Genomic DNA, 25,211 nt, shown 5'->3' on the forward strand with positions numbered 1-25,211 from the left:
AAATCTTAGATATTTAAAATTTGGTGACTTAACACGTCGTAATGTGTGCAAGTGGTTCAACGTTTTAACATCTATTTTTTTCGATTAGCTGTTTCGCTGCAACGCGCGGGTTCTCAATACTAGTTAACATTAAACTGGGCGGCCCGAAACACAACAAAATATTAATCGAGCCCGTCAATACTTCTTGACACGCGTATATATATCTATGAGAGAGGGTGAAGAATTTAATGGTACCTAACAAGATTTATCCTACATATATCAAAATTTATCCTACATTTTATTCTACACATATAAAAAATTGTCGTTCATCATAAATTAGGTTGTGTTGAAAAAATATATTTTAAAAGTGAGTTAGAAGTTTAAAGAATTAGCTAACTTAAAAGGATATAATAAATTAATTAAAATTGTAAATTTACCTATGCTCTTACAATAGCATTAAATACAAATATTAATCTAACATTTATGTTGGTTTAAAATTTATTATTTTTATTCTTATAAAATATTTCTTCTCATATTAACTCTTCGCTATATATATACACTAGGTTAGAGCTCCGTCTATTACATGGGTTGAATAAAGGGTAATTTTTATACTAAACATTAAAATTAAAATAATATGTATTTAAAAACCTTTTTTATTATGCGGGTTGAATAAATGTAATATTATACATTAAATAATAAAAAAGTTATATCTTTAAAAACCCAGTGTATTATACGGGTTGTAAAAATGTAATTTATATACCAAATTAAAAATAGTTATTTTTTTAAAAACCTTGTGTATTACACGAGAAGGACGAAATGCGTAATTTACCCTTATTTGGAATTATCTTCTAAATTTGCAGTGTATTCTATTTTTTATCGTTATTCAGTTATTTTCTTTATGCTGAAGTTAGTTTTAGTTTTCTAAAACTTTAACTTCCCCATCCAAAGTTCAATTTACCCTAAAAAAATATTTGAATTATATTTTTTTTATTCTCTGTCGTCTATGTGACTTGAACACAAGACGTCCCCTCTCAAACTAAGGTATTTTAAAAGCTTTGTCTTTGACAATAGACCACCACCCTTATTGATCAATTTACCATATAATATAGTACCTAATGTATCAGTTTAGAACTAATATATTGTATTAAATTTCTCAAATTGTTTTCTGTGTTATATTTTTGCTTCCATTCTGTGCCATAAAGAACCATATTTTTTTTAAATACAAAACCACAAAATGTGAAGCATCAAAAATCTTAAGCCAAAATCGATATATTTAGAATATTAAGTCGATCTACTAATTTAGACTATTAAAAACGATCTGTTTAGACCATCTTACAAAGTATATAAAATTATTGTTTAATTAAAATACAATTTCTATCTAATTTATAAAAACATTAAATATATTAAATTAACAATTTAGGTTTGAGGATAATATTTTATTAAAGTATAATAAAATTTAATATTAATTTATTATTATTTAGTTAATATAATATAAGTATAGATTTGAAGATACCTTCAATGAGTGACACGTGTCCAAAAATTAGTTTCTTTTATTATAGTAGATCGATTAAATAAATTATTGTAAAATTGTTGTATAAGTTTTTTTATTGGGTCGTAATTTTTCGGTATTTATGTTTATCAAGAAGTTTTTTTTTACTTTATTGGATCACCAACCTTCATATGTTTCTACCAAACTGAGCCGCGTCAATGAAATATCATCAAACACCACTATTTAAGAGTACATTTTGCACTAAACTAATAATAATAATAATAATAAATTACGAAAAATAGGGGAAATGTAAAGAGGATGGTTAAACAGTTTTTTAATGATATCCATTCGGAATAGCTCAATGGTGTATTGGTGTTGGTGAGTTATTTAAGGTGTAGAATAGCAGGAGATCATGGGTTCAATCCCCGTGATATGTAAGGTTAGCTATTAAAAAATAAATTTTTATGAGAAGATTGCATGAATTAGGTGTAGAGATAAGTCACATGATTTATCCCTTCTTTATTCCAAGAATGTTGTTAGTATATGTCACTACTACAAAAACAGGCATTTGCTACAGCCAAATCCATAGCATATTCGTAGCAAACACCCATATTGCTACGAATTTGCTATGAATTTAGTCCGTAGCTACAAGTCTCGTCGCGAAATTATTTGCTACAGATTTTAGCTATGGAATTATATTTGCGACAGTTTTAGCTACAAAAATGGTCATTGCAATCTTAGCTACAAATTTTGCTACGAAAATGTTTGCTATGGATTTTGCTACAGATTTTTAGCTACAAAAGTTTGCTACAAAGGTGTAGCTATGGATTTTAGCTACTGAAAAACTTTAGTTTTTTCTACGATTTTTGCTACCAACTGTATTATGAAATTTAGCTACAAAATATGATACTTTTTTTTTTGTTAGATTTTTGCTATAAACCTAGTTACTGGCAATGGAAGATACATATATTGCACAAAAAAAGTATATTATTTCACAAATATATACAAATTATACCAATGATAAATTTACATACGAAGAGAACATAATAACCAAGTTGCCCAAATGTAATACAATAAAAAAACCAAACTAAATAAAAGCAAAAGAATAAACATTGAACTATAATGTTTAGTAACATAAACTCGTATCTTCACTCAGTCGAAATTTTGTGACAACAATTGAGATATCTCGTTAACTTCAACTTTCACATTTCTTCAATTTTCTCCATCAATGCATGCTTCTTTTATCTTGTTCCAACTCCGTGATTTGTCCCTTCAACAATGAAGTGGATGACAAAAAACAGGTGAGCTTCCTTCTACAAATTGAAGAAATGGATGACATACGCAGCAGAATGCGTGAATGTAAAAAAGTAAAAATAATAAAGATCTTATTCATGTATATAATAGATCACTTGAACATTGAAGAGTTAACATTAATTCTTCAACGCTGGTAATTAGTTCCAGGTGGCAAACCTCAAGATATTAAATATCAAATTAAATGAAATAGGCTCATTACAATATCAACAGTTTGCAGTCGGCTATAAACTGAGCAATACCTTCTCTGGACATGATGTAGTGGGACAATAATGTGGACGCTACATGTCATCAATAGTAGCCTTCATCGTCTTTGCTAATTAGTCCAACATCTACAAATAATCAAAATCATTCAGAATGGACAGGAAATTGCATAAACAAACAGAACATATATATTAAATATATAAAAATAAATAATATGAGAACCTTTGCGTTCTTCCTCTAGTCTCTCCGGAGCTAACACTCCATCAAAGCAGCCCATCTCTTTTTCAACGATAGAGTTTACTTAGAAAGAGAGAGGAATTTCGATTTGGAGTTGGAAATGGAAAATCGATTTGGGGTTGGGAGTCCGGAGAAGGAGCAAATATATTAATGCATTTGAGAGGGAGATTTGAATATGAATCAGTTTTGATGAAAAATAGGAAGCGGGAAACTGGGAAAGTGGTGAACCGTGATTTGGGGGGAATGGAGATTTTCAAGGGATTTTGGAAAACTGATTTTCATTTAGGAGGAAGTAGCAATTTTGGATGAGATTTTGATAAATGAGTTTTGTATTTATATTTTATAAACTATTTATAAATTCAATTTAAAATAATCTTGATTACCAATGATAAACTATTTATAAATTCAATTTTAAAATAATCTTGATTACCAATGCTAATCTTGATTACCAATGCTAACTATATATTATGTTTTTTTATTTATAATTTCGCTACATTTATTTTTTATGCTAATTACTCAATTCTTAGGAATTTACAATCATTTTTTAGTTAAATCACGTTATTTTCGTGTCTTGCGTTTATCATTGAAGTTATTATAATATTTTTAATTTATTTATTTTGTACTTATTTATAATTTTTTTTTATTAATTTTTCAATTAATTTTTGCTATAGATTTGCTAAGGATATTGCTACAAACTTTAATACCACTGTTAAATCATTTTTTTATATTTTATTTTTTATTTTGTCTTTTTTGTGACGGAATTTGCTACCGATATTACTAAAAATATTGAAAAAGTTTGTTCTTATTTTTGAATAGGATTTTGCTATGGATGTTGCTACAAATTTTGGTAAGTTAGGTTTTAAATACCTTTTCTTCTAGATTTTGCTATAAATTTTTTATTTAGTTATTTTTAAATAGTTATTTTCTCATCTTTGCTATAAATTTTGTTAGGGATTTTATTTATCTTTTTTATATAATTAAAAAAAAAGTTTTCATTCTTTTGCTTCTAATTTAGCTACCAATTTTACGAAGTTATTGTTATAATGTTTGTTTCCTCAATATTGCTACCAATTTTGCTAGGGATTTCATTTCCGACGGAATATCCGTAGCTAAACTGTAGCAAAATATGTTTGTAGCAAATCCGTAGCTAATTCGTAGCAATATCTGCGACCGATTTTATCCGTAGCAAAAATCCATAGCAAATGCTTATTTTTGTAGTAGTGTGTAACATCTTCGATCAGGTTCTTGTTATGTCACAACTCAAACATCCCTTGTTCTAAAATCTTAACAATTCCCTATAATGGCTACAACTATGACTCTAAATGGGAGAGGTGACCGACATGTGTTTTCGTCTTCTGACGACAATGCCATGATGAAAAACATACTCGCCACCCACTCTCCTGACGGAACCAATATTGATGTCATACCGCTTCTCCAAATTATCAAGGACATCATGCATAGGTCCCATCCAGACGTAAGTCATCATGTATGTTAGATTACTTCATGTATGTTAGATTACTTTAGTATTGGTTGTGATTTATAGGAATCTAAATAATGAATATTGATCACTGATTCTTAATTATAGGGCCCTCAGGCTAACATAGACGCGATAGTTGAGAGTGTGATTTATCACGATTTTAATGAGATGTTTGAAGTTTTGGCGCTCACAATCAATAAGGTTGCATGCGAGGTAAAAGTTAAGCTCTAGTCTTTGTGTACCTTTTATATAAGTTCAGTGGCGTATTTAACGTTTAAACTAAATTATAGATTACTTGCAAGTGTGCTGGAGGGGGAGATACACATGCAACTGCCATTGGGATTTTTAACACGCTTTCCAACTACGGGTGGGATGCAAAAGCTGTTATTACTTTAGCAGCTTTTGCAGTGAATTATGGAGAGTTTTGGTTGGTCGCTCAACTTCACAAGACCAATCCACTCGCCAAATCATTGGCTCTCCTCAAGCAACTACCTGACGTATTAGAGCATCGTGAATCTCTCAAAACAAGGTTTAACGTTGTCAATAACCTCGTCAACGCCATGTTTGACGTCACTAATATTATCATCAAATTTAAAGAGTTACCAGAACAATATATTAGCCCAAATACACCAGAATTAACGATAGCCACCACTCATATTCCCACGACGGTTTATTGTATCATTAGAAGCATTGTGGCTTGTGCATCCGTGCTTACTAATCTCATTGGAATGGGACACGAGTATGTTATCATTTTGCTTCTTTTACTTCCTTATGCATTCTCGATAACTTAGTAAAGATGAAAAATTGAAGGGTCGGATAACATGTCAAAAAGGTACAACTAAAAAAACACTTGTCAAAACATGTAAACTTATGTACCAATTAACCCACCAACACTTTTTAGTGGTTTTTCGTATTTTTAATAACTATGTATCATGTATGATTACAAAATCTATATAATTATTTTAATAAAATAAATTATGTTACATTAAATTTGTTAAGACATTATAAGCACTAAAACACATGTTAGTTGATGTTTAACTTGTTGGCTCGTTCGACCCATTTAACTTTTAGCATGTCGGATTACTTACGTTGTTACAAACGTATGATGCATAATAGGCACGTCACAGCAACCACGGAAGCTTGGGAGCTATCGAGTTTGGCTCATAAGATCAACAATATTCATGATCACCTGAAGCAACAGTTAGATCTATGCATTCAACATATTAGTAAGAACAAGAATGATAAATATGAGCACTTAATCAATGTATATATGTGTACATAAAATAATAATTATTAATTTAAAACTTTCATTATAAACAGTAAACAGATGAGAAGAAGCATAATGAAGTATACCAAAATATTATTCTCATCATGGGCACTACACATCTTGATAACATCAAGCCACTCCAACAGTTGATTTCCTTGAAGGATGATCAACCACCATTATACAAGAGTTCTACAAAAGATCGGGTGCGTGATCATTATTTATTTACATCTGTTTGGTTCGGTTTTTGGGAAAACCGAAACTGAAATGGCGGTTTTCAGTTTTTTAAATCGTTCAGTTTCGGTTTTTGCACCGATTCGGTTCGATTTTTCTGTTTTTTAAACAAAATTATGTAAGATTCAAAAAAATATATATATAATTTAAAATATAAGAATCTTTCTTATATGTTTACATTTAATTAATATTTTTCACATAAACCTAACCTTTTAATCTACTTTTATATTTCTCCAAAGTTTTTATTAACACATTTTCTTTTATAATACGTTGAAGATAATTTAATTTTTAAATAAACATGTTAGTGTTTTATTTTAAATACTTAACATTCAAGAATAAAATTAATAAATTCTCCTGGCATGGGTTAAACACTTAAACAACTTAGACTTAAACATAAAAATATATGGACTAGGGCCTACTATTGTAACTTATTGGTTCGGTTCGGTTTTATTCGGTTATTGAAAATGGTTATCCGAAAAACGAACCGAAAAATGTGTTGAGAAAAACTTTGGAGAAACATAAAAATAGATTAAAATGTTAGGTTTGTTTGAACAATATTAATTAAAAAAGGTTAATATAATAGCTTAAATCTATATCTATACTATATAATAAAAGAAACCTAATTTGGGACACATGTCATTCAATGAGGGCATCAATAATTTATTAATTTATTGATAAATTTTAAATTTTAAATTAAAAAGATTTAAACATTGTATTAGAATTTTATTTTGATTGTAAATCTAAAGTCTAAAATGTGTTTTAAATCTAATCTATAATTTATGGATTTAATTTTGATTTGAAATTATTAAACAAAAACCCATAAAATTAGTAACCATTTAATCAATTTAATCCACGTTATATTAAAAAAAAAAGAAATGGCTCTATGTTATCCCTAATGAAATAAGATATAACCCGTGATATGAAAATGAATCATAGAGACTTTTCATATCACTAATGTATTCCATGTTTACACTAGTGCTAATACCCGCGAACATCGCGGTTTTGACAAATGATATGTTTTTTATTGTTTGACTAAAAAAAATTACAATTATATTGATCATAAAGAAATTTTACGAATGGAAGTATTATGGAAATCTGAGGTTGACGACGAAAATACAACGAACCAACGTACTATAGATATAAAATAACCGAAAAGATCAGTAAATAAAGGAAATATGTTTTGTAGTTTGAAATATAAATTGAAAGCCTATTACTCTAATACTTCTACTTGCTAGAGCTTCATAACCAATAACCTCGAATTCGTTTTTGTCCAATTCAAACATATAGGGTAGATTACAAATTTGTGTTTTGCAAATGACTTCTATAACGATATGTATCTTAATTCCACCAGCTATATAGCAACAAATCCAATTAGAACCCTTGATTAGTAAATCTTTAGTTCTATATAAATCACCACGCTTCATGGCAACTTTGAGAAATGCGTCATGCATGCCATAAAGGTTGGTAAATAACGCCACATCAAGATCTTTTTAGAGAGTGTCACAACCCAAGCATGAGGGTCTCTTAAGTTTCTACTAACTGGAGGAATTTCCTAAATATTCAGAATTATAGGAGAATTAGTATGATAAGAATACTAAAATCCATAAATTTTAGTATAAACAATAAGGGTATCAGCTTGAAAAACATTACGAAAAAATAAACAAAATATTATTAAACAAACTTTGAGTGATAACCGAAGCTTTTATATCTACATACATCAACTAAATAACACATAAATACATAAGTTCAGCTTCCATAACGTCATACATCATGACGTCGACATTTCCATACTATGAATCCATGCAGGTAGCATTACAAATTGAGCTCAATTACATATCCACAAATATTAGAACACTTTGTGATTGTTCATTTATGCAAATATCATGACTAAACAATCTGTAATAGAACTTTGAAATGAAAGAAACGTTCCATTACTTTTTCTAATAAACAACTTAGGATACCGTAAGCATTTGAATACATGTGTAACGACTTCCAACCTGTCAGATACGATTCACGATTGACCCGTTTCATTTCCAATCGGTGTGCACTCAACTTGTGGTGTAACGCCCTGCGTTTTCAAACTTCCTACATTTAGAAACCTTACGTGAAATTCTAACTTTGGAAATCTTGTGTTCTTATAACCATTCTTTCATTGTAATCGTTGTAAAATACGGAACTTGCTTCGTAAATAAAACTTGTACGTTACACTTTTTACCTAGTTAAATCATGTTTTATTTCATATTTCACCTTGTTACAAGTTAGGGGAAACATTGTTGCATATTATTACACAACTTAACTAACAAAATTACTCATTATAATGTTTTAAAAAAATAAAAAATAAAGAAATATGGCAGCCCAAATTCAGCCAAATTCAGCCCTATATAGTTGGGTTTTGTGGGCTAGTTTCAAGGTGTAACCCCTTCTAAACACTTCCAAAGCCCAACCCATTGAAACCCTAATCCTTCCCTCTATAAATACCACTTATAACCAGCCTCCCTACCACTTTTGCAACCCTAAAAACTCACAAAACATCCACCAAACCGTAGCTGAAAGCAAGGGTTCGAGTAGATTGACACCCCTTCACGAAAATGAGCATAACTCACTCAATTCTTATCCGATTCACTCGATTCTTTTTCCTACTTGCTTGTATAATCATGGGGTTCGATTCCTAGACTTCTCCTTGGAGAAATCAGACCTGGAAATGCCCCGAAATAGTCCATAAACTTTCTGTTTGTTTTTATGTTCATCAAAAACTTGTTTAAACCTATGCAACTTGTGTCCAACACATCTCATACCTATGTCCTAATGCTTACAACTTATCCCATGGTTGGTTAAGCTTAAAAACAAGGTTGAGACATTTAAAATCAGAGGATTAAACCTCATAAACTTGGTGTTTTGTTTAGGGTTTTTAACCCACAAGTCATGTCAAACTTTGTCTTTGATACATGAGTGATTATGGATCAACTTGGGTTGTCTAAACATACAATCCTCACATGATTTGATGATTTCTCTTAGTTAGTGTGTATATTTCTTATTCTTTATTGTATGTTCATGACCCTTCTTGGTTGTTTTTTTTACATCAAGTGTAGTGGTGAACACATAGAGGTGCCTAAATGGAAGACTTAATCTTCCTACCTCCTACATGACTTCTATGACATTTAGAGGTACCAAAATGAAGATTTTAATCTTCTACCTCATGCTTGAACTATTGGACATATATTATATAACCTAAATATATTATTCGAATAATCGAATCTTTGATGATGAACTAGTGTTCATATGTCGGGGTACTAGATTACATCATCCTAGACTATGATAACTTGTCACGATTCTAATGGAACCTTGTTCCATGAAAACATCTAAACTCCTTCGAGTTTCCTAGTGTCAAGAACAAGCATCATATGTACTAAATGATTATTTTCCATGTTATTCTCATATCTTATTTTTATGTTGTTTTAAACACCGAATCTCGACTCTAAACATACTTGAACTTTAACCCTTATACATTCGGACTCTAAATCTCTACTCGTCAACAATTGGATAATCGGAAAACATATGCAAACTTTGTGAGTATACTCGTATTTCCCCCTTTTATTTTTACCACTTTTGGGGTGTAACATGTTTACCTATTGAAACTTACACATGAACTTTTGTCTAAACACATGAACATTCCTATAACATGCTTGTATATGTGATGACTTGATACTTTAAATTTGGGTGATTCTTATGTGTTGAACTTATCATTAACTTCGTACGAGCCAAACCTTGACATATGTAGCGCTATAGGATTAACGACCCGCCTCTACTGAAACTTTGGTTATGTCATGAGCAAGTTGCGTTTTCTTGGTTTGATATGTTAGACACATGCCATATTTAATGTTTATCTTGAATCGCATGCTTGCTATGAGGGATTGTTCACACTTTTATCTTATGCTATGTATGTACCAAACTTGTATACTCGCCTTTGCTTTTGCATTGAATAGTATTTTTAAACATGTTACAGGTTGATGATGATGAAATGAAAGAGGTAGCACGATGCCTAGATACACACTTTAGACGTTAGATTTAAATATGTTGTATCGAATTTTGGTTATGTTGGTTTGTTATTTTGATTAAACTTGTCGTTATTTGGGATCTTGTATTGATGACTACTTGAAGTTTGGAAATGAAATTTGGATTATTAAATTATTGTCACAAATAGCGTTATGATGTCTCGAGCAATCTTCACACTTCGTCTCATCCCGATGTTTCCGCCATTGGTTGGGGTGTGACATGTGGTGTTAGATTGTTTGCATTTTGGTTTTAAATAAGATTAAATAATATATATATTGCAAGAAAATGATTTGGTTTTAAATAAAATTAAATAATATATATATTCCAAGAAAATGAAGGATATAGGAAAATAAAAGGTTCAATACAACATAATTCTAAAATCATGTATATATTTAAAATAAGTTTGAATTAAAAACAAAAAAAATTGAATTACAATTAGAAAAATAATAAATATTTAAAGCAAACCAAGTGAAATTCCAAAATCATGTGAATTTCTATATCTTCAAAACATTTTAAAAGTCAAACCATGTGAAGAACATGCAGGTTGTCGGTGTCGAGGCTCATCACACAATCTACAATTCTTTTCTTCATATGGAATCGAAAAGTTAGGTTAAAAGTTCTAAAAACCGTTGTATGTTGTGGCAAAAACTTTCTGTATGGGCAAATTCGACCCAAAGTATATGTATTGGTCAATCAAACGGGTCAAATAGGTTGCAAAATACATTAAGGTTCACTTAGAACGAAAATCAGTTTAAATAGCCAACCCGTCAAAACTGAATCGTTAAACCGTCACCCAACCCGGCCAGTTCGCTTTGCTGTTACCTAAAACTATACTTGCGGTACGACCATCAAAACCGGTCAGCCAAACCGTGACTCCTAAACAAAAAAAAAGAATATTGGATAAAATGGTTATACATAGCGAACAGGTACCTGAGTCTTCTATGTGTAATAGCTCCATAATTAATGTTTTAATTGACTTTGAACCGAGACAGAAACTGGTGTAGAGTGCAAAAAACTTTTATAGCAAAATGAAGCTCATGTAGATCATCATTTTTGTTTCAGGCCTTTCCAAAGTTAGGCTTTGCGTCTGAGTGTCTGAGGGTCGCCATATACCTTCTGGACCAATTATTAAAGCACCAAACAAAACTTTAGAACCAAAGTTAACAAAAAGCGTTTTATTTAATTTTAAAGAAGGTATATTATTATTTTAAAAATGTAGTTTGCACATATTTATTGCATCAATTATTAAAAAAAACAAAGGAAGTGGTGATGGATTAATCCAACTCAATTGCTTACAGAATCCAAAAAGAAGAAAAAGACAAAGAAAGCGTTGCGGGTTGATCAACCAACCTGACCTGTGTTGACCTACGGATAAAAATCACTTATTTTGTCCCGAACTCGTTTTGACATACTGAACCATCCATTTTACGCAGTTACCAGGCGAAAGTAACAACCCATTATAGCGCTGTACATGTTAGCAATAGGAAGTAAATCCAATTTCTCTAGATCTTCAATCAGGCCATATGCTCTATCAAACTGCAAACGAAAAACAAAGACATTAAACCCATTTGACAACTTATAGATGAAAAAGAACCTAATTCACAATATTATGGAGTTTCGGAACCCACCCGACCAACACAATTGTGACCCATTCAGACACATAACCCACCCGACCTAAACCCATTCAGTTATATAAAAATGCCCAAAATACCCTTGCAGCTAAATCTACAATTTTGACCTGTAATTTCCTCACATCACATGTCACACAAAACCTTCAAAAGGGTGATTATGTAAACGAATCGATCATATTGAATCCATGATTCTCAGGTAGCAGGCCATTTCCGGGCCTAACCGAGATTATCACCTCCAGACCCGAGACAACAACGGTGCAAGTTAACTCAAAAGTAAAATGATAATGTATCCATTAAAGTGTGTGCGCGCGCGCGCACGCACGCATGTGAGTTGAACTATACCAGCACCATTTGTTGCTACCGCTTCTTGAATGACATCTGTTTCAAATAGAATATTGGATGGCTTGTCGACTCCAAGGGACTTCGAGATCTCATTATAAATTTGCGTTTCTCTTTTGTTCCTCCTGTAAAATGTAGACAACAAAATGAGGCTTCACGCTAAATATTCAGGACCAATGGATCAAGTTTTACCCCACTCTAGTGTCGAAAAATCCACATAAATATTTTCTCAAGTTGCCATAGTTTATATATCCATATATAAATCGTTGTGCCAATCTGCTACCACTCAAATAAATGTACACCTGAATCAAAACAAAGACATAGCCCATAAGGTTGTAAATATAATTGCAAAATAGGTTTGGGTCAAAACAGGTAAACTTTTAGTTGGAACCTACCTTCGCACCAGAAAGACCAATATTTTCTGTTTGCTTAAGATGTCGGGAACTATGGTTAGGGTTAAGGCTATCACTCCTTTGTCCTTCATTGGTACAGCTGAACTTAGCCGATGTAGTTGAACACGATGATTCTGAAAAAATAGTCGAGGTTAATAATATGCATATTGGATATAACATGATATTAAATAAGAAAAGCTAGCTCACCAACATTAGAACTTTCCATTTGGGGTCTAGGCCTTTTACTTTTGGGTGCCACTGGTGGAGCTAAATTCACTGGAACAACGGGTGCTACAAAAGGTTAAATCTCCCATGGTGAAATCCTTTCTGGCCTTATAATAGATGTTGGTTCATCCCACTGAACCTGCTGCTCAAATGATACTCCCACCTCAAATGAATCTTGTAAATTAGTTCCTGCTGTTACAATTTACATCTTTAGAAACATAACTTTTGCAAAATCTGAACCAATTATACATCTAAAGCATAAATTTTTGTATGAATACATCAATACAACCTACACCCTAAACATTAAATTTTTGTATTAAAATTTTGTATGAATAAATCTCCCATTGTGGCGCTCACCCATCCAAATAAATTTTTGATGCCGGAAGTAGGCCGACGCCCCCTTTATTGTTTAAATATTAAACATAATTTGGTAAAATGGTAGTTTAAATATGGACTTACCATAGAGGTGCTACTTTTCAGGCATTAACATCATTCCTAAGTACAAATAAAAAAAATGTATACACATAGTGTGTGCATATTTAATCCCATCTTTTACTCAGGGTATAATATATTCTGGTCATGTTCCAAGGGATCGGTATGAAAGAAAGAGATCTTGTTTTTGCTTTTAACTGCTCAGACCATTGAGTATGATAACTATAGCTATAAGTTTTTTTATCTATACTCTCATGTGAAAGTCCATACTACCTTGTAGATGTGGCAAGATGTCGATTTGAGTAAGCGGTTAAAACGGGTCGGCTGTCGGGCAGGCCAGGTTAAGCAACAATTGTGTTAATTATGATTAAAATAGTCAATTACAATCTCATCATTGAATGATAACTATTTAGGATTTGTAAGCAACAAAGATGAACTTTAAGAGATTTTGAACCCGTTTGACGTGTTCCCCTTTCAGCTAACGGTTTTCATTTGACCCAAAACATAATTCAAATAAACTCATTCATAAGTAAGACGAAACTACCACCTCTACGCTTTTTTGTGTTGTAACTTTTATATTTCTGTTGAATGTTCATAGAGGAAAAATAAAAGTTACGGAAATTATAAGTACTTAGAAGAATATCATATAGAACATTACAACCTGAAGTTTTGTTTTCATCGGGATATCTCGAGTAAGAGATGGTGTTATAAGAGTTTAAAGACATAATTTCAGTTTAACAATAATACTAAATGTTAGCCAGATCAGGAATCAAATAAAAAAACTAAATATAATCGTCTTATTTAAATATAAAAGCATAAAACCATGCATGAAACATGCCGTACCTTCACCAAGTCAACTCTCTATGACACATTTATTTCCTTATTACTTCCCACATATCCTGTGAAGCTCCCAAGTAGCAGCCTGGATTTTAAGAACAAAACTTACATAGTAATGAATAACTTAAAAAACAATAAAATAAAAACCGAGTAGGCTTTCTAAACAAATTACACATCAAATAAATAAAATAATGCACCTTTCCAAAGCCTAAAAGATTTCTGGATACCGCAGTATATCAGCCACTAATTCATTAGGATTCATGTCCACTATAACATGAACATGCCTGTGTTAATCTGTCCTTTCCAGTTTTCCTTCAATTAGGCAAACCCTGATGACCAAACAAAACAAATAAAATTCTTAAGACTGATTAAAAATAGAAAATGGAGACTTAAAGTTACCACCAAAAGCGTACAATCAATGCCAAGCTTATCTTCAAGGACTTAGAAAAGAAAAGCACGGGGCTGACGCAATCGATGTTTTATTTGACCCACCATCTAAATACCTAGTTTATACACATTGTAGACTTCTTCCCATGCCTGTTTGGCATACCTTAACTCCACAATTAAAAGTTTATAAAAATCAAAGAATATAACTATCTTATGTTATCAAATGAACAACATGAAGTGTTGGACTGTAAAGACAAACTAATATACCCAAGTTGTGATATGGATCTTTTCACAAATTCCCCTTCTTTGACACAGTCTTGCTCTTGTCATTGTAATCTTCTCTTCAACCTGAAATTGAGTAATATATGGGTAGTTACAACCACCAGAATCCACCTATAAGACTTAGTTTAAAAAAATAATTATAAGAAAACTTAAAATCTGTACCTGTGATTCGAAACCTTGAACCTTGCAACCTAGTCTGATCAAAATGAACACAAAACAAAACAGAATGAATTAAATCTTAATCCCTAAAAAAACGTTATCGATGACATAAGGCCACGAAACAACGAAAGTTAAAATAAAAAAAATTATAGGTAATTAACGTATACAAACATGTTGATTGAAGACGAATGAAGGATTGAATGTATGTGGCAGATGGATGGTATGAGAGAAAGGGGTTTCTGGAGAAAATCAACTATTGAAAGGAACAATTTGCATACCAATCAAGAGAGATCAGAATCATATGTATGAGATAATAAACAAAATCAACTATTGAAAGAAACCACAATACAGAAAATTAGTGTCAATTAAATGAATCAAAGAAAATTAACCTTTAGATTGAAGAAGAAGGCTGGGTCGATCAAAATCGGAAGATTGAAATCTGCTAACAACCTTCATCTTCCTCAAAAAAATCGTTAGGGATTGTTTTTTGGATGATCGAAAGCTGGTTCTATGGAGAGAACACAGAGAAGAGAGAGATGGGTGAATGATTGCGGCTGGAACAAAATTAGGGTTAAGTTGGTATGAAGGCGGGTCATATTTTTTACCCGAGAAATTGTAAATGGATCCGCGTGTGCGTTCACCATAGGGAAAACAAAGAGATTCAACTTTTGGCGGGAAAATGAGATTTAGAGGCCCTAGGAGGAGGACATGTGTCCCCTAATTAAGGCTTTTATTAGGTTGTATAGATTAGTGTAAAAACCAATACATTAAATTATATACTAATCCATTAAATAATTTACATAACCTAATTAAATAATCCATTAAATATTTTTATTAGGTTATAATCAATGAATCACGTACATTAAATTATATTGACAGTTTTATTATCCTAATAAAATTATATTATAACAATATTTAATTAACTATACATAAATAATATTTATATTATTCAATTTATAAAAGAAACAATGAATCACGTACAAAATACATCGTATAATAATTATATTAATTTTTTATATTTTTATTAAATATAATTATATTACAAATAATCTATACCATATAATAAAAGAAACCATTTTAGGACACTTATTATCATATTAGGCCATGTTTTACAGATAAGTATTATTTTAGTTTAATCTTTTCTAAATAATTATAGATAATCCTCCTACTAAATATTATTTAGTATAATTTCTTATGGATAATTATTATTTAGTTTAATCTCCTTTTCATTTATAATATTATTTATTTAAGTAATAGAGTAAAATACGATTTTGGCCCTTGTGGTTATATCACTTTTACTCTTTTAGCCCAAAAAAGAATTTTTAACATCTGAGCCACCATTTTTTTTTCTATTTTTTTTGCCCCCAACGTCTTTTTTTTACCCTTTTGGCCCCTAACATTTAATGGATGAGGTTAGTGTTATGGGGTTAGAATAAAAGATGTTGGGTGCTCAGATGTTAAAAAATTTTTTTTAGGCGAAAAGGGTAAAAGTGATATAACCACAGGGGCCAAAATCGTAATTTACTCTAACAAATATTATTTATCATTTATACATTTACAGAGTTTTAAATAATGGGTTAAATTTATTGAGACTTCGTTAACAAATTTTGTTACAACAAAATAATCTATTTATATCAATCTAAATTTTTATCTATACTATACAATATAATAAAACATTAACGTGTGACACATGTCGTTCATTGTAGGTATTTATTTTATGATTTTCTCGTCTCACTTCCAAACTTATCTTATATTAATTAAATAAATAAATGAATAATAAGCTAATATTAAATTTTATACTACTTTAAATTTCGAATAGGATTCTTCTATTTTTGTAATAAAATATTATCGAAAATTGTAAATTGTTAATTTAAAACATTTTAAATAAAACAAATTATTTATCACGAAAACCAAACTTTGTATTAATATATTAAATATTTTTATTTTCACTATGCAAAATTACATTTACTAACTTTTTTATTATTTGGTATATAAAATTTCATTTATTTAAATCGTGTAATAAATGAGGTTTTTTAAAGATGTATTATTTTATTATTTGGTAAACAATATTTATTCAACCCGTGTAATACATGTGGTTTTAAAGATATAATTTTTTTTATTTGGTATATAAAATTACATTAATTCAATCCGTACAATATGGTTCTTATATATATAACTTTTTATTATTTAATATATAAAATTATATTTATTCAACCCGTGCAATAAAGGAAGTTTTTAAAGGTATAATGTTTTATTATTTAGTATATAAATTTATTTACTCAACCTGTGTAATACACGGGGTTATAACCTAGTGTAAACATATAAGAGAGATTCCTAATTTTAAATTATATTTTTAAAAACTTGGTTATGGCACACATACAATTAAAAAGATCATTTTTAATGACTCAAACGTATAAAAAAGCATATATAATGGCCAGAATATATAAACATAAGTTAACGAATACTAGTTCTTATAAGAGCTATGTTAATATACTAAAGTAAGGTTGCACGTAATCAGGTGACCATCGACATATTAAGGAAGAAGATCGTGTTGCTACTCATATCCGACCTTGACTTACCTTGGGAAGAGTTTTCGGTTCTTGACAAAATATACAAGGAGGCAAAGCAAAACCCAACAAAACCTGAGAATCAATACGAGGTGGTTTGGCTCCCCGTGGTGCCCGATGTGACGGTACCATTGTCCGAAGATAAGAAAAACAAGTTTGAGGGGATAAGAAACAACATGCCATGGTACTCGTTGTTTCATCCCTCGTTACTTGATCCAGCAGTGATCAAGTACATTAAGGAGAAATGGCACTTTAACCGCAAACCGTTGCTCGTGGTAATGGATTCCCATGGGAGGATCGTCAATACCAACGCGCTACACATGTTGTGGACTTGGGGAAGTGTGGCTTTCCCGTTCACTAGCCCGAAGGAAGAAGCTTTATGGCGTGACGAAACTTGGAGGGTAGAATTGCTCGTCGATGTCGATTCCATACCTGAGCCAAAGATTTCCAACTGGGTACATCTAACTAACCTATATTTAATTTTTTCGTTTATGACATTTTTTAGTAAAATGTGAAAATAGAGTTTAGGTTACTTTTGTCAAATCAGTTAAAAAAAAACACCTTTTTGTATTTGAGTACCTGAGGTTTCATTTTTATTGTTATTTCCATCCAATTGGCAAAGTGAGATATAAATTTCTGTTAACCTCTCTCGTTAACTAAAATATATTCAGGCCTAAAATGACGATTGTACCCTTCATTTAAATGAGGAAGACGACAAAAAGGGGACAAGTTAACAGAAACTTTTAACCCAGTTTGCCAATTAGATGAAAATGTTAACAAAAATGAAATCTCAGGGACCCAGATACAAAAAAGTTTAATCTTGTACTGAAGTAGCAAAAGTAACCTAAACTCGAGGACCATTTTGGTATTTTACTCTTTTTTTTAACAATAACTTTTTGTACCTAAATATTACATAATTACTTCTAAGGATTTGACAATCACCGTATCACTAGACTACTAGGTCATGTGTGACAATCTTGTTGTATGACAGATTGCTGATGAGAAGTACATTTGTTTGTATGGAGGGGAAGACATCGACTGGATTCGGAAATTTACAAAAGCAGTAAAAGAGGTTGCGAAACAGGCTGGAATCCCGCTCGAGATGTTATATGTCGGGAAAAACAACCCCGGGGATAAAATAAGCGATAACAATGATATCATCCAGAACGAGAAACTTAGCGATGTGCTACCCGACTTGGCCTTGATAAGGGCCTTTTGGGTACGTCTCGAGAACATGTTGCACTCGAAGTTACAAAACGGGAAAGCTTTAGGCGAAGAACCGCTTTTAAAAGAGATCAATGTGATGCTTACTTATGATGGAAATGGTAAAGGTTGGGCTGTGATAAGTCGTGGGTCAAATGATTGGATGATAAGAGTCGATGGTGATACTATTTTAACAAGTTTTATCAATTATGATGAGTGGAAGGATCAGGTAAAAGAAAAGGGGTTTTTGCCCGCGTTAAACGACCAACTTGCGGCTAACAAACCACCGCATCATTGCAATCGTTTAATCTTGCCGGGAACCACTGGGAGTGTGCCGGAGACAGTGGTTTGCGCTGACTGTGGGCGGTCGATGGAGAAGTTTTTCTTATACCGTTGTTGCACTGACTAATTAACCTTATAGTATGCACTCCTGAAGAATAAATTTTAATAAGGATGATTATGATTTACTGATTTAGTCATATTCCGCCTATTGTATTTGCGATTACTAGTATTGTGCCCACTTCTATTTAAAAAATATCCTTAAGGTGTGCTATAAATTTGTTTCATTTGTAAGTCAAAAATCATCACTATTGGCACAATATACAGCCAAAAGATTTTGTTCATGATGGGACACCTAAAGATTGTGTTCGCTTAAAAACCATACGCACAAAAGTAGTCCCGTGGCCACTTATAGATCACCTTTAAAAAACGTGTGTTAGGGTCAATGGGGCGGTCCCGTTATATCATCACGGGAAGTTTTATAACGCGTGGAACTATAATCTCCCCCACTCCGCCTCCTTGCTATAACGCGTTATAGCATCACGCAATTCCATTTTCGTGATATTTTCAACGCGTTATTCTTTTTGTTTTGTGAGTGTAATTGTTGGTTGGGGGGAAATTGTTGGGTGTGGTGGTGAGTGATGACCACCCCGACTAAAAAAGGTTGTGAGTGATGGAAAAATGGTCGATGACATGGCGGAACTTGATTTGTGCTTGTGAGTGATAGAATTCTATCACTAGTGAACCACCCCCCCTCCCCTTAGACCATGTGTAGTGGGGCATTATGGGGCATTATAGGGCAAAAAAAATGCCCCCTTCTCCATTACATAGGGCATTATAGGGCAAAGAAAAATGAGTTTGGCGTTTTAATGAAAACGCCTAAATGAATTGTGGAAGGTTTGAATGGGTTTGACTAGCCAATGAGAAAATAGTTTTTTTTTTTTTTTGTTTAATGATTGGTAGGGCATTATAGGGCATTATGCCCACTACACCACTTTTGTTATAATGCCCAAGTGTGACTAGGATGCCACATGTCATATAATGCCCCATGGTGGGGGCATATTAATTTCTACCACTACACATGGTCTTACCGTCGCCTAAACCACATCGTCATTAAGTTCTATAATTTCTATGTGACAGATACAAAAAATTCAGCAACTTTTAGTCGATAGTCTCACTGGTGTACCTCAGATCAAACAGTTACCGACTGGGACCATGCAAAGACCGGGATGGACAAATGGAGATGTCGCCAAATCGACAATATTGGAGGTTGGCTGGTGTTTTTATTTATTTTATTCTTTTCTTATTATTCTTTTAACGCTAAGGGCAAAACGGATTTTACTACATCCGCTTTGACATAACATAATACTTTTATTTTTTTTTTCTAACTAGTAATGAAACTTGCGCTTCACCGTGGTTTGGCTAATCAGGAGTTAAATACGATCAACCAAAAACGATAATTAATTTGTGTATACCCATTGTGAAGAAAGTCAGAAAAGAGAAATGTATGTGATTAGCTTTTCATCTTATCTACTTACAATCAATACATCATATATTTATAGACCCCTCTCACATACAACTAACTACCCAACTAACTCTCAACAGACATAACTATCTCACTACATACTCACTGCATATACACATACATATATACTCTAATACGCCCCCTCAAGCTAAACGGGGAGCATCCACGTGAAGCTTGGACCTCAGACCGTCAAACCGAACACCAGACAAGCCTTTGGTCAAAATATCAGCAATCTGAAGTGTAGTAGAAACATACCGAACACGTAAAGTACCTGCCAAAACCATGTCACGAATAAAATACAAGTCAATCTCCAAGTGTTTGGTGCGCTGATGAAACACCGGGTTGACTGCAAGATATGTAGCTCCAATATTGTCACACCAGAGAGATGGTGAACAAGTCATCGTAATATGTAACTCATGTAATATAGATGTAATCCATCGTAACTCAGCAGCAGTATGAGCAAGCGCTCGGTACTCAGTCTCTGTACTCGACCTAGCAACCGTATGCTGTTTCTTCGAACTCCAACTAATAAGGTTGGGCCCAAGAAAGACACAATAACCTGTGGTAGAACGTCGATCATCAGGACATCCAGCCCAGTCAACATCACTATAAGCATGTAAATCAACACAAGTAGACCGATGTATACATAACCCATGAGAAATGGTACCCTTAAGATACCGCAAAATCCGTTTGACAGCGACCCAATGCCGATCAGTAGGTGTCTGAAGAAACTGTGACACCTTACTGACCGCATAAGCAATCTCTGGTCATGTCAACACAAGATATTGTAATGCACCAATAGTGCTCCGATACATAGTAGGGTCAGATAAAGGATCACCAGCATGTCGAGAAAGCTGTCTACCGGAAGAGACAGGAGTAGATAAGGGTCGACAATCAGCAAGACCAGTGCGCTGTATAGGGCTGTAAACGAGCCGAGTCGAGTCGAGCTAGACCCAGCTCGAGCTCGGCTCGAACTCGATTCGAGCTCGAATTTCAAATCGAGCTGAGACTTGAGGCTCGAGTTCGACTCGATTAGAATTCGAGCTAGCTCGGCTCGGCTCGATCTAGCTCGAACTAACAAAAAAACGCAAAATTTACTACTTAAAAAGCCCTTAAAAATGAATTTCTTCATAGACTAAGGGCAATAATTGCCATTTAATTTAACTATATCGCTAAATATGCAAGTATAAATAGTTAATTCACTTTGTACATTGTTTTTACCTTCTTTTATAGGGGGAATACTCCCTTAGTTTTTGTTTTATAAGCGATATGGGACAAAAAAATGAAGGATGTAAACCTTATCGAGCCAGCTCACGAGCCAAGCCAGACCAAGCTCGAGCTCGGCTCGTTTACAAACCGAGCCGAGCTGGCTCGTTAACAACCGAGCCAATTTCGAGCCGAGCTTTCTTCGAGCTTTTTTCGAGCGAGTTTCGAGCGAGCTCCGAGTCACGAGTTTTTTGAACACCCCTAGCGCTGTAGCAAATTAAGTAAGTAGCGCTTCTGAGATAAGTGTAAAACATCCTCAAAAAATGTGGACTGAATACCCAGAAAATATGACAACTGCCCCACATCCTTGAGCGCAAATTGAGAATGTAAGCGCCCAATCAAGCTAGTAACAAAATCAGAAGAGCTCCCGGTAATAATGATGTCATCAACGTAGACCAAGACATAACAGAGTATCGAATCTCGGCTGTAAACAAAGAGAGATACATCTGAAAGACACTGGGTAAAACCACCAGCAAGCAGAGCGGTGGATAGCTTGGAAAACCAAGCTCTATGAGCCTGCTTTAGGCCATAAAGAGCCTTCTGCAGACGACAAACATAATGTGGTCTAGATGAGTCAACAAAGCCTGGGGCTGGGTCATATACACAATATCAGAAAGATCCCCATGTAAGAACGCATTGTTGACATCAACCTGACGAATGGACCACCCTCGAGAGAAAGCGACTGAAAGAACTAGACGAATAGTAGTAGGTTTGACCACAGGACTAAAAGTCTTAGTGTAGTCAATACCCTCAGTCTGATGAAAGCCCTTGGAAACAAGTCGGGCTTTATAACGACTCACAGATCCATCAGGATTATGTTTAATCCTGTAAACCCACTTACAACCAACAATGTTGGCGTCAGTGGGAGCCTGAACCAGACGCCATGTCTGGTTGGCATGAAGCGCATCAATCTCAGCACGCATCGCATCCCACCAAACAGAATATTGCTGAGCCTGTCGAAATGTGGAAGGCTCAGTGGTGGGAGCAGTAAAGACATGAAGAAGAACATGATCAGGAAAATGACGTGGCTGTCATGTATGATCACGAGATCGTGTAACCATCGGATGAATCGAAACAGGAGGAGGAGGAGAATGTGAAGAAGAAGAAGAAGGAGGAGGAGAAGGAGGAGTGTCACGGCCCCCGCCCTGGTTTTACCCGTTTCAGGAGCCGTGGGACAGAAACCCGTGGTAATTATTATGTTGGTAGCGGAATTTTAACAGGATCTTTTAAAACTTGAAAATGCCCAATTATTTTATTTCATAATTTGGGACAAACCCCGTAATTTACAATAGAGGAATTTCACGAAGAAATTCCCTGTTTTACAAAACATGTTTCTTTATTTAACTGAGCCACCACTTCAAGCTTTATTAGTGCTCCGTAGCACTTTTCCTTGATTCACAGCAGGTCACCTGAAACATGTTTTAAAAATATTTTATCAGCGGGGAAATACTGGCGAGTCACTCAAATTTGATAAAACGACACATAGCTATGAATTACAGCATAAGAGCGATTACAATGGCTACTATCTTATTTTTATCTGGCACCGTGTCACACGCTGGTGACGATGGTCATACCACTATTGGGTCCTTTCACCCAAGCAGTGATGATTATCACTGTTAGGTTGGTGAACCTAACCGTGAGAGATTAGTAATGTGCACAATACCTCACTTGCCAGTGATTCAAGATAACCAAGACTTAATCCCTGTAATTATAACTTTTGAAAATAATTTGAGTATTATAAAACATTATTGATAAAAAGAGAATGATTCACATTGCAAGTTTAGTTGGGCAGAGTTTAGCCTACTGATAAGCCTGATAACCTAATTAAAATAACAATGCATACGAAACTAGGTCAGTAACTTAATACAACATTTACGATAAGCTCACGAAATCAAAACCCTCACGACGAATGACAAAGTATAGCCCGAGTTCGGGCAACACTTAAACATCCATCGGATTGATTTCAATCAATCGGACATTGTATCGTAGCAGTGATCGAGTTAATACCCTGTTGTCGCAGTAGAGATTCGTGCTCGTGTGTGTTTTTGGACTAAATAGAGTATAACTCAGTGTAGAAAACGAATTTTTACGTCGAAACAACTCTGCCATGCAAGTGCCAACCCCTGCTATTTATACTGAAAATTGATCCCTGTCGCGTGGCGCGACGGCTACCCTTCTAGGGTAGGGTAGCCTCGTGTCTACATAGCATGGGTGAGTCAAAATTTCGATGAAATTCGTTTTGTACAGCAAACTGTGAAGATAATATCAATTAGGGAATACCCCCCTCCCCCCCTGAGTTTTAGGGGGCCCTGATCCTAGTTCTAATTGTTCTGAAAATTTCAGGGGTCATGCAGTATTACTTGGGGGTCTCAATTACTCCTATTGGGCAAATTAAAATAATAAATAATAATTTTAGCGAGAGTTGTTACATCCTCCCCACCTTATTTAAAATCTCGTCCTCGAGATTTACTAGAACAAGTAGGGATATTTTCGCTTCATCTCTGATTCCAGCTCCCAAGTGTATTCCGGTCCACTCTTCGAATCCCACTTGACTTTGACCAACACTAGTCGTTTGTGTTTGAGAAACTTGATCTTCTGTCTTCTATCTGAAGTGGTTTCTCCACAAATTTTAACTTCTCATTTACCTTTATATCTTGGAGAGGTACTACCAGGGATTCGTCAGATAAACATTTCTTGAGGTTGGATACATGAAATACGTCATGTACTCCAGCCAATTCTTCTGGTAGTTGTAGGCGATAAGCAACTGGTCCTATTCGCTGGTTTATTGGGAATGGTCCTACGTACCTTGGACTTAACTTTCCTTTCTTTCCGAAACTAACTACTGGTGTGTGTGTGGTGTGTTATATTTTAGGTATATATTTTAAGCCCTTTTTACACTTTTTAGCCAAGTTTTAAATTTATAAAACACGATATTTACTAACACTAGACACACATATGGGCAAGTGCACCCATCGTGAGCGTAGTATAGTGTTGGTAAGATACCGAGGTCATCCAAGGACACAAGAACTTTTAGTACCGGTTTATCCTCAACGTCTAATTAAATCAAAAGTTAGAAAAAGGTTTTTAAACTAGAAAAATAAAAGTAACTAAAATGCTGAAAATAAAAATAAAAGTAAAAACAGATAGACAAGATGCATCACTTGGATCTGACTCGTGTATAGTGTAACCTTTGATTATTTCCGCACTTTTGCATTTTTTAAGAGATTATCTTAGTTATTGTAGTAGGCCCCCCTTTTGAAGGTGACGTTACCCTCAACCCAGTAGTTTGAGTCAGCAAGGATACAATCCTAAAGGGTCGGATTATTGAAAGATAATTAATTAAGTTATTAATGCATAATGTGGTAGGCCCTCTTTTGAAGGTGACGTTACCCTCGGCTAAGTAGTCTGAGTCAGCAGGGATACAGTCCTAAGTAGCCGG

The 25,211-nt window shown here is 33.6% G+C and overlaps 2 protein-coding genes across 18 annotated transcripts; one reads left to right on the plus strand and one right to left on the minus strand.

Moving 5' to 3' along the window:
- Window positions 1-4,317: 4,317 nt before the first annotated feature.
- Window positions 4,318-19,290, plus strand: LOC110925427 (protein SIEVE ELEMENT OCCLUSION B-like). The gene is made up of 7 exons (XM_035986450.1): window positions 4,318-4,694; window positions 4,806-4,910; window positions 4,988-5,436; window positions 5,814-5,923; window positions 6,025-6,167; window positions 17,451-17,954; window positions 18,491-19,290. The coding sequence occupies exons 1-7, from the start codon at window positions 4,521-4,523 to the stop codon at window positions 19,109-19,111; spliced, it is 2,106 nt and encodes a 701-aa protein (XP_035842343.1). The 5' UTR covers window positions 4,318-4,520; the 3' UTR covers window positions 19,112-19,290.
- Window positions 10,735-15,531, minus strand: LOC110923063. Of its 17 annotated transcripts, none has more exons than XR_004885503.1 (10): window positions 15,322-15,496; window positions 14,936-14,969; window positions 14,759-14,839; window positions 14,302-14,654; window positions 14,111-14,189; window positions 12,818-13,027; window positions 12,614-12,744; window positions 12,222-12,520; window positions 11,599-11,784; window positions 10,737-11,364 (listed from the first exon to the last, which is right to left on the minus strand). XR_004885503.1 is itself a non-coding variant. In XM_035986449.1 (5 exons), exons 1-5 carry the CDS (start codon window positions 15,386-15,388, stop codon window positions 14,613-14,615), a joined length of 306 nt encoding a protein of 101 aa, XP_035842342.1. In that variant the 5' UTR covers window positions 15,389-15,531; the 3' UTR covers window positions 14,500-14,612. The 17 variants fall into 17 exon arrangements, 2 of the variants coding, with proteins under 2 accessions (XP_035842342.1, XP_035842341.1); XR_004885504.1 differs by having other exon boundaries at window positions 10,740-11,364; window positions 14,302-14,433; window positions 15,322-15,495; XR_004885494.1 differs by having other exon boundaries at window positions 10,735-11,364; window positions 14,302-14,839; window positions 14,936-15,185.
- Window positions 19,291-25,211: the final 5,921 nt, after the last annotated feature.

The sequence above is a fragment of the Helianthus annuus genome, chromosome 17 (genome assembly GCF_002127325.2).
Source record: "Helianthus annuus cultivar XRQ/B chromosome 17, HanXRQr2.0-SUNRISE, whole genome shotgun sequence".
NCBI lineage: Eukaryota > Viridiplantae > Streptophyta > Magnoliopsida > Asterales > Asteraceae > Helianthus > Helianthus annuus.

What these genes read in the sequence shown, in the direction of transcription:
- LOC110925427 (XM_035986450.1), top strand. Translation starts at nt 4,521, where the DNA reads ATGGCTACAACTATGACTCTAAATGGGAGAGGTGACCGACATGTGTTT. An exon ending in TGCATAGGTCCCATCCAGAC is followed by an intron (nt 4,695 to 4,805) that starts GTAAGTCATCAT and finishes TCTTAATTATAG; the next exon opens with GGCCCTCAGGCTAACATAGA. An exon ending in TCAATAAGGTTGCATGCGAG is followed by an intron (nt 4,911 to 4,987) that starts GTAAAAGTTAAG and finishes ACTAAATTATAG; the next exon opens with ATTACTTGCAAGTGTGCTGG.
- LOC110923063 (XM_035986448.1), bottom strand. Translation starts at nt 15,388, where the DNA reads ATGAAGGTTGTTAGCAGATTTCAATCTTCCGATTTTGATCGACCCAGC. An exon ending in TTCAAGGTTTCGAATCACAG is followed by an intron (nt 14,840 to 14,935) that starts GTACAGATTTTA and finishes ACTCAATTTCAG; the next exon opens with GTTGAAGAGAAGATTACAAT. An exon ending in AGATCCATATCACAACTTGG is followed by an intron (nt 14,660 to 14,758) that starts GTATATTAGTTT and finishes TTAATTGTGGAG; the next exon opens with TTAAGGTATGCCAAACAGGC.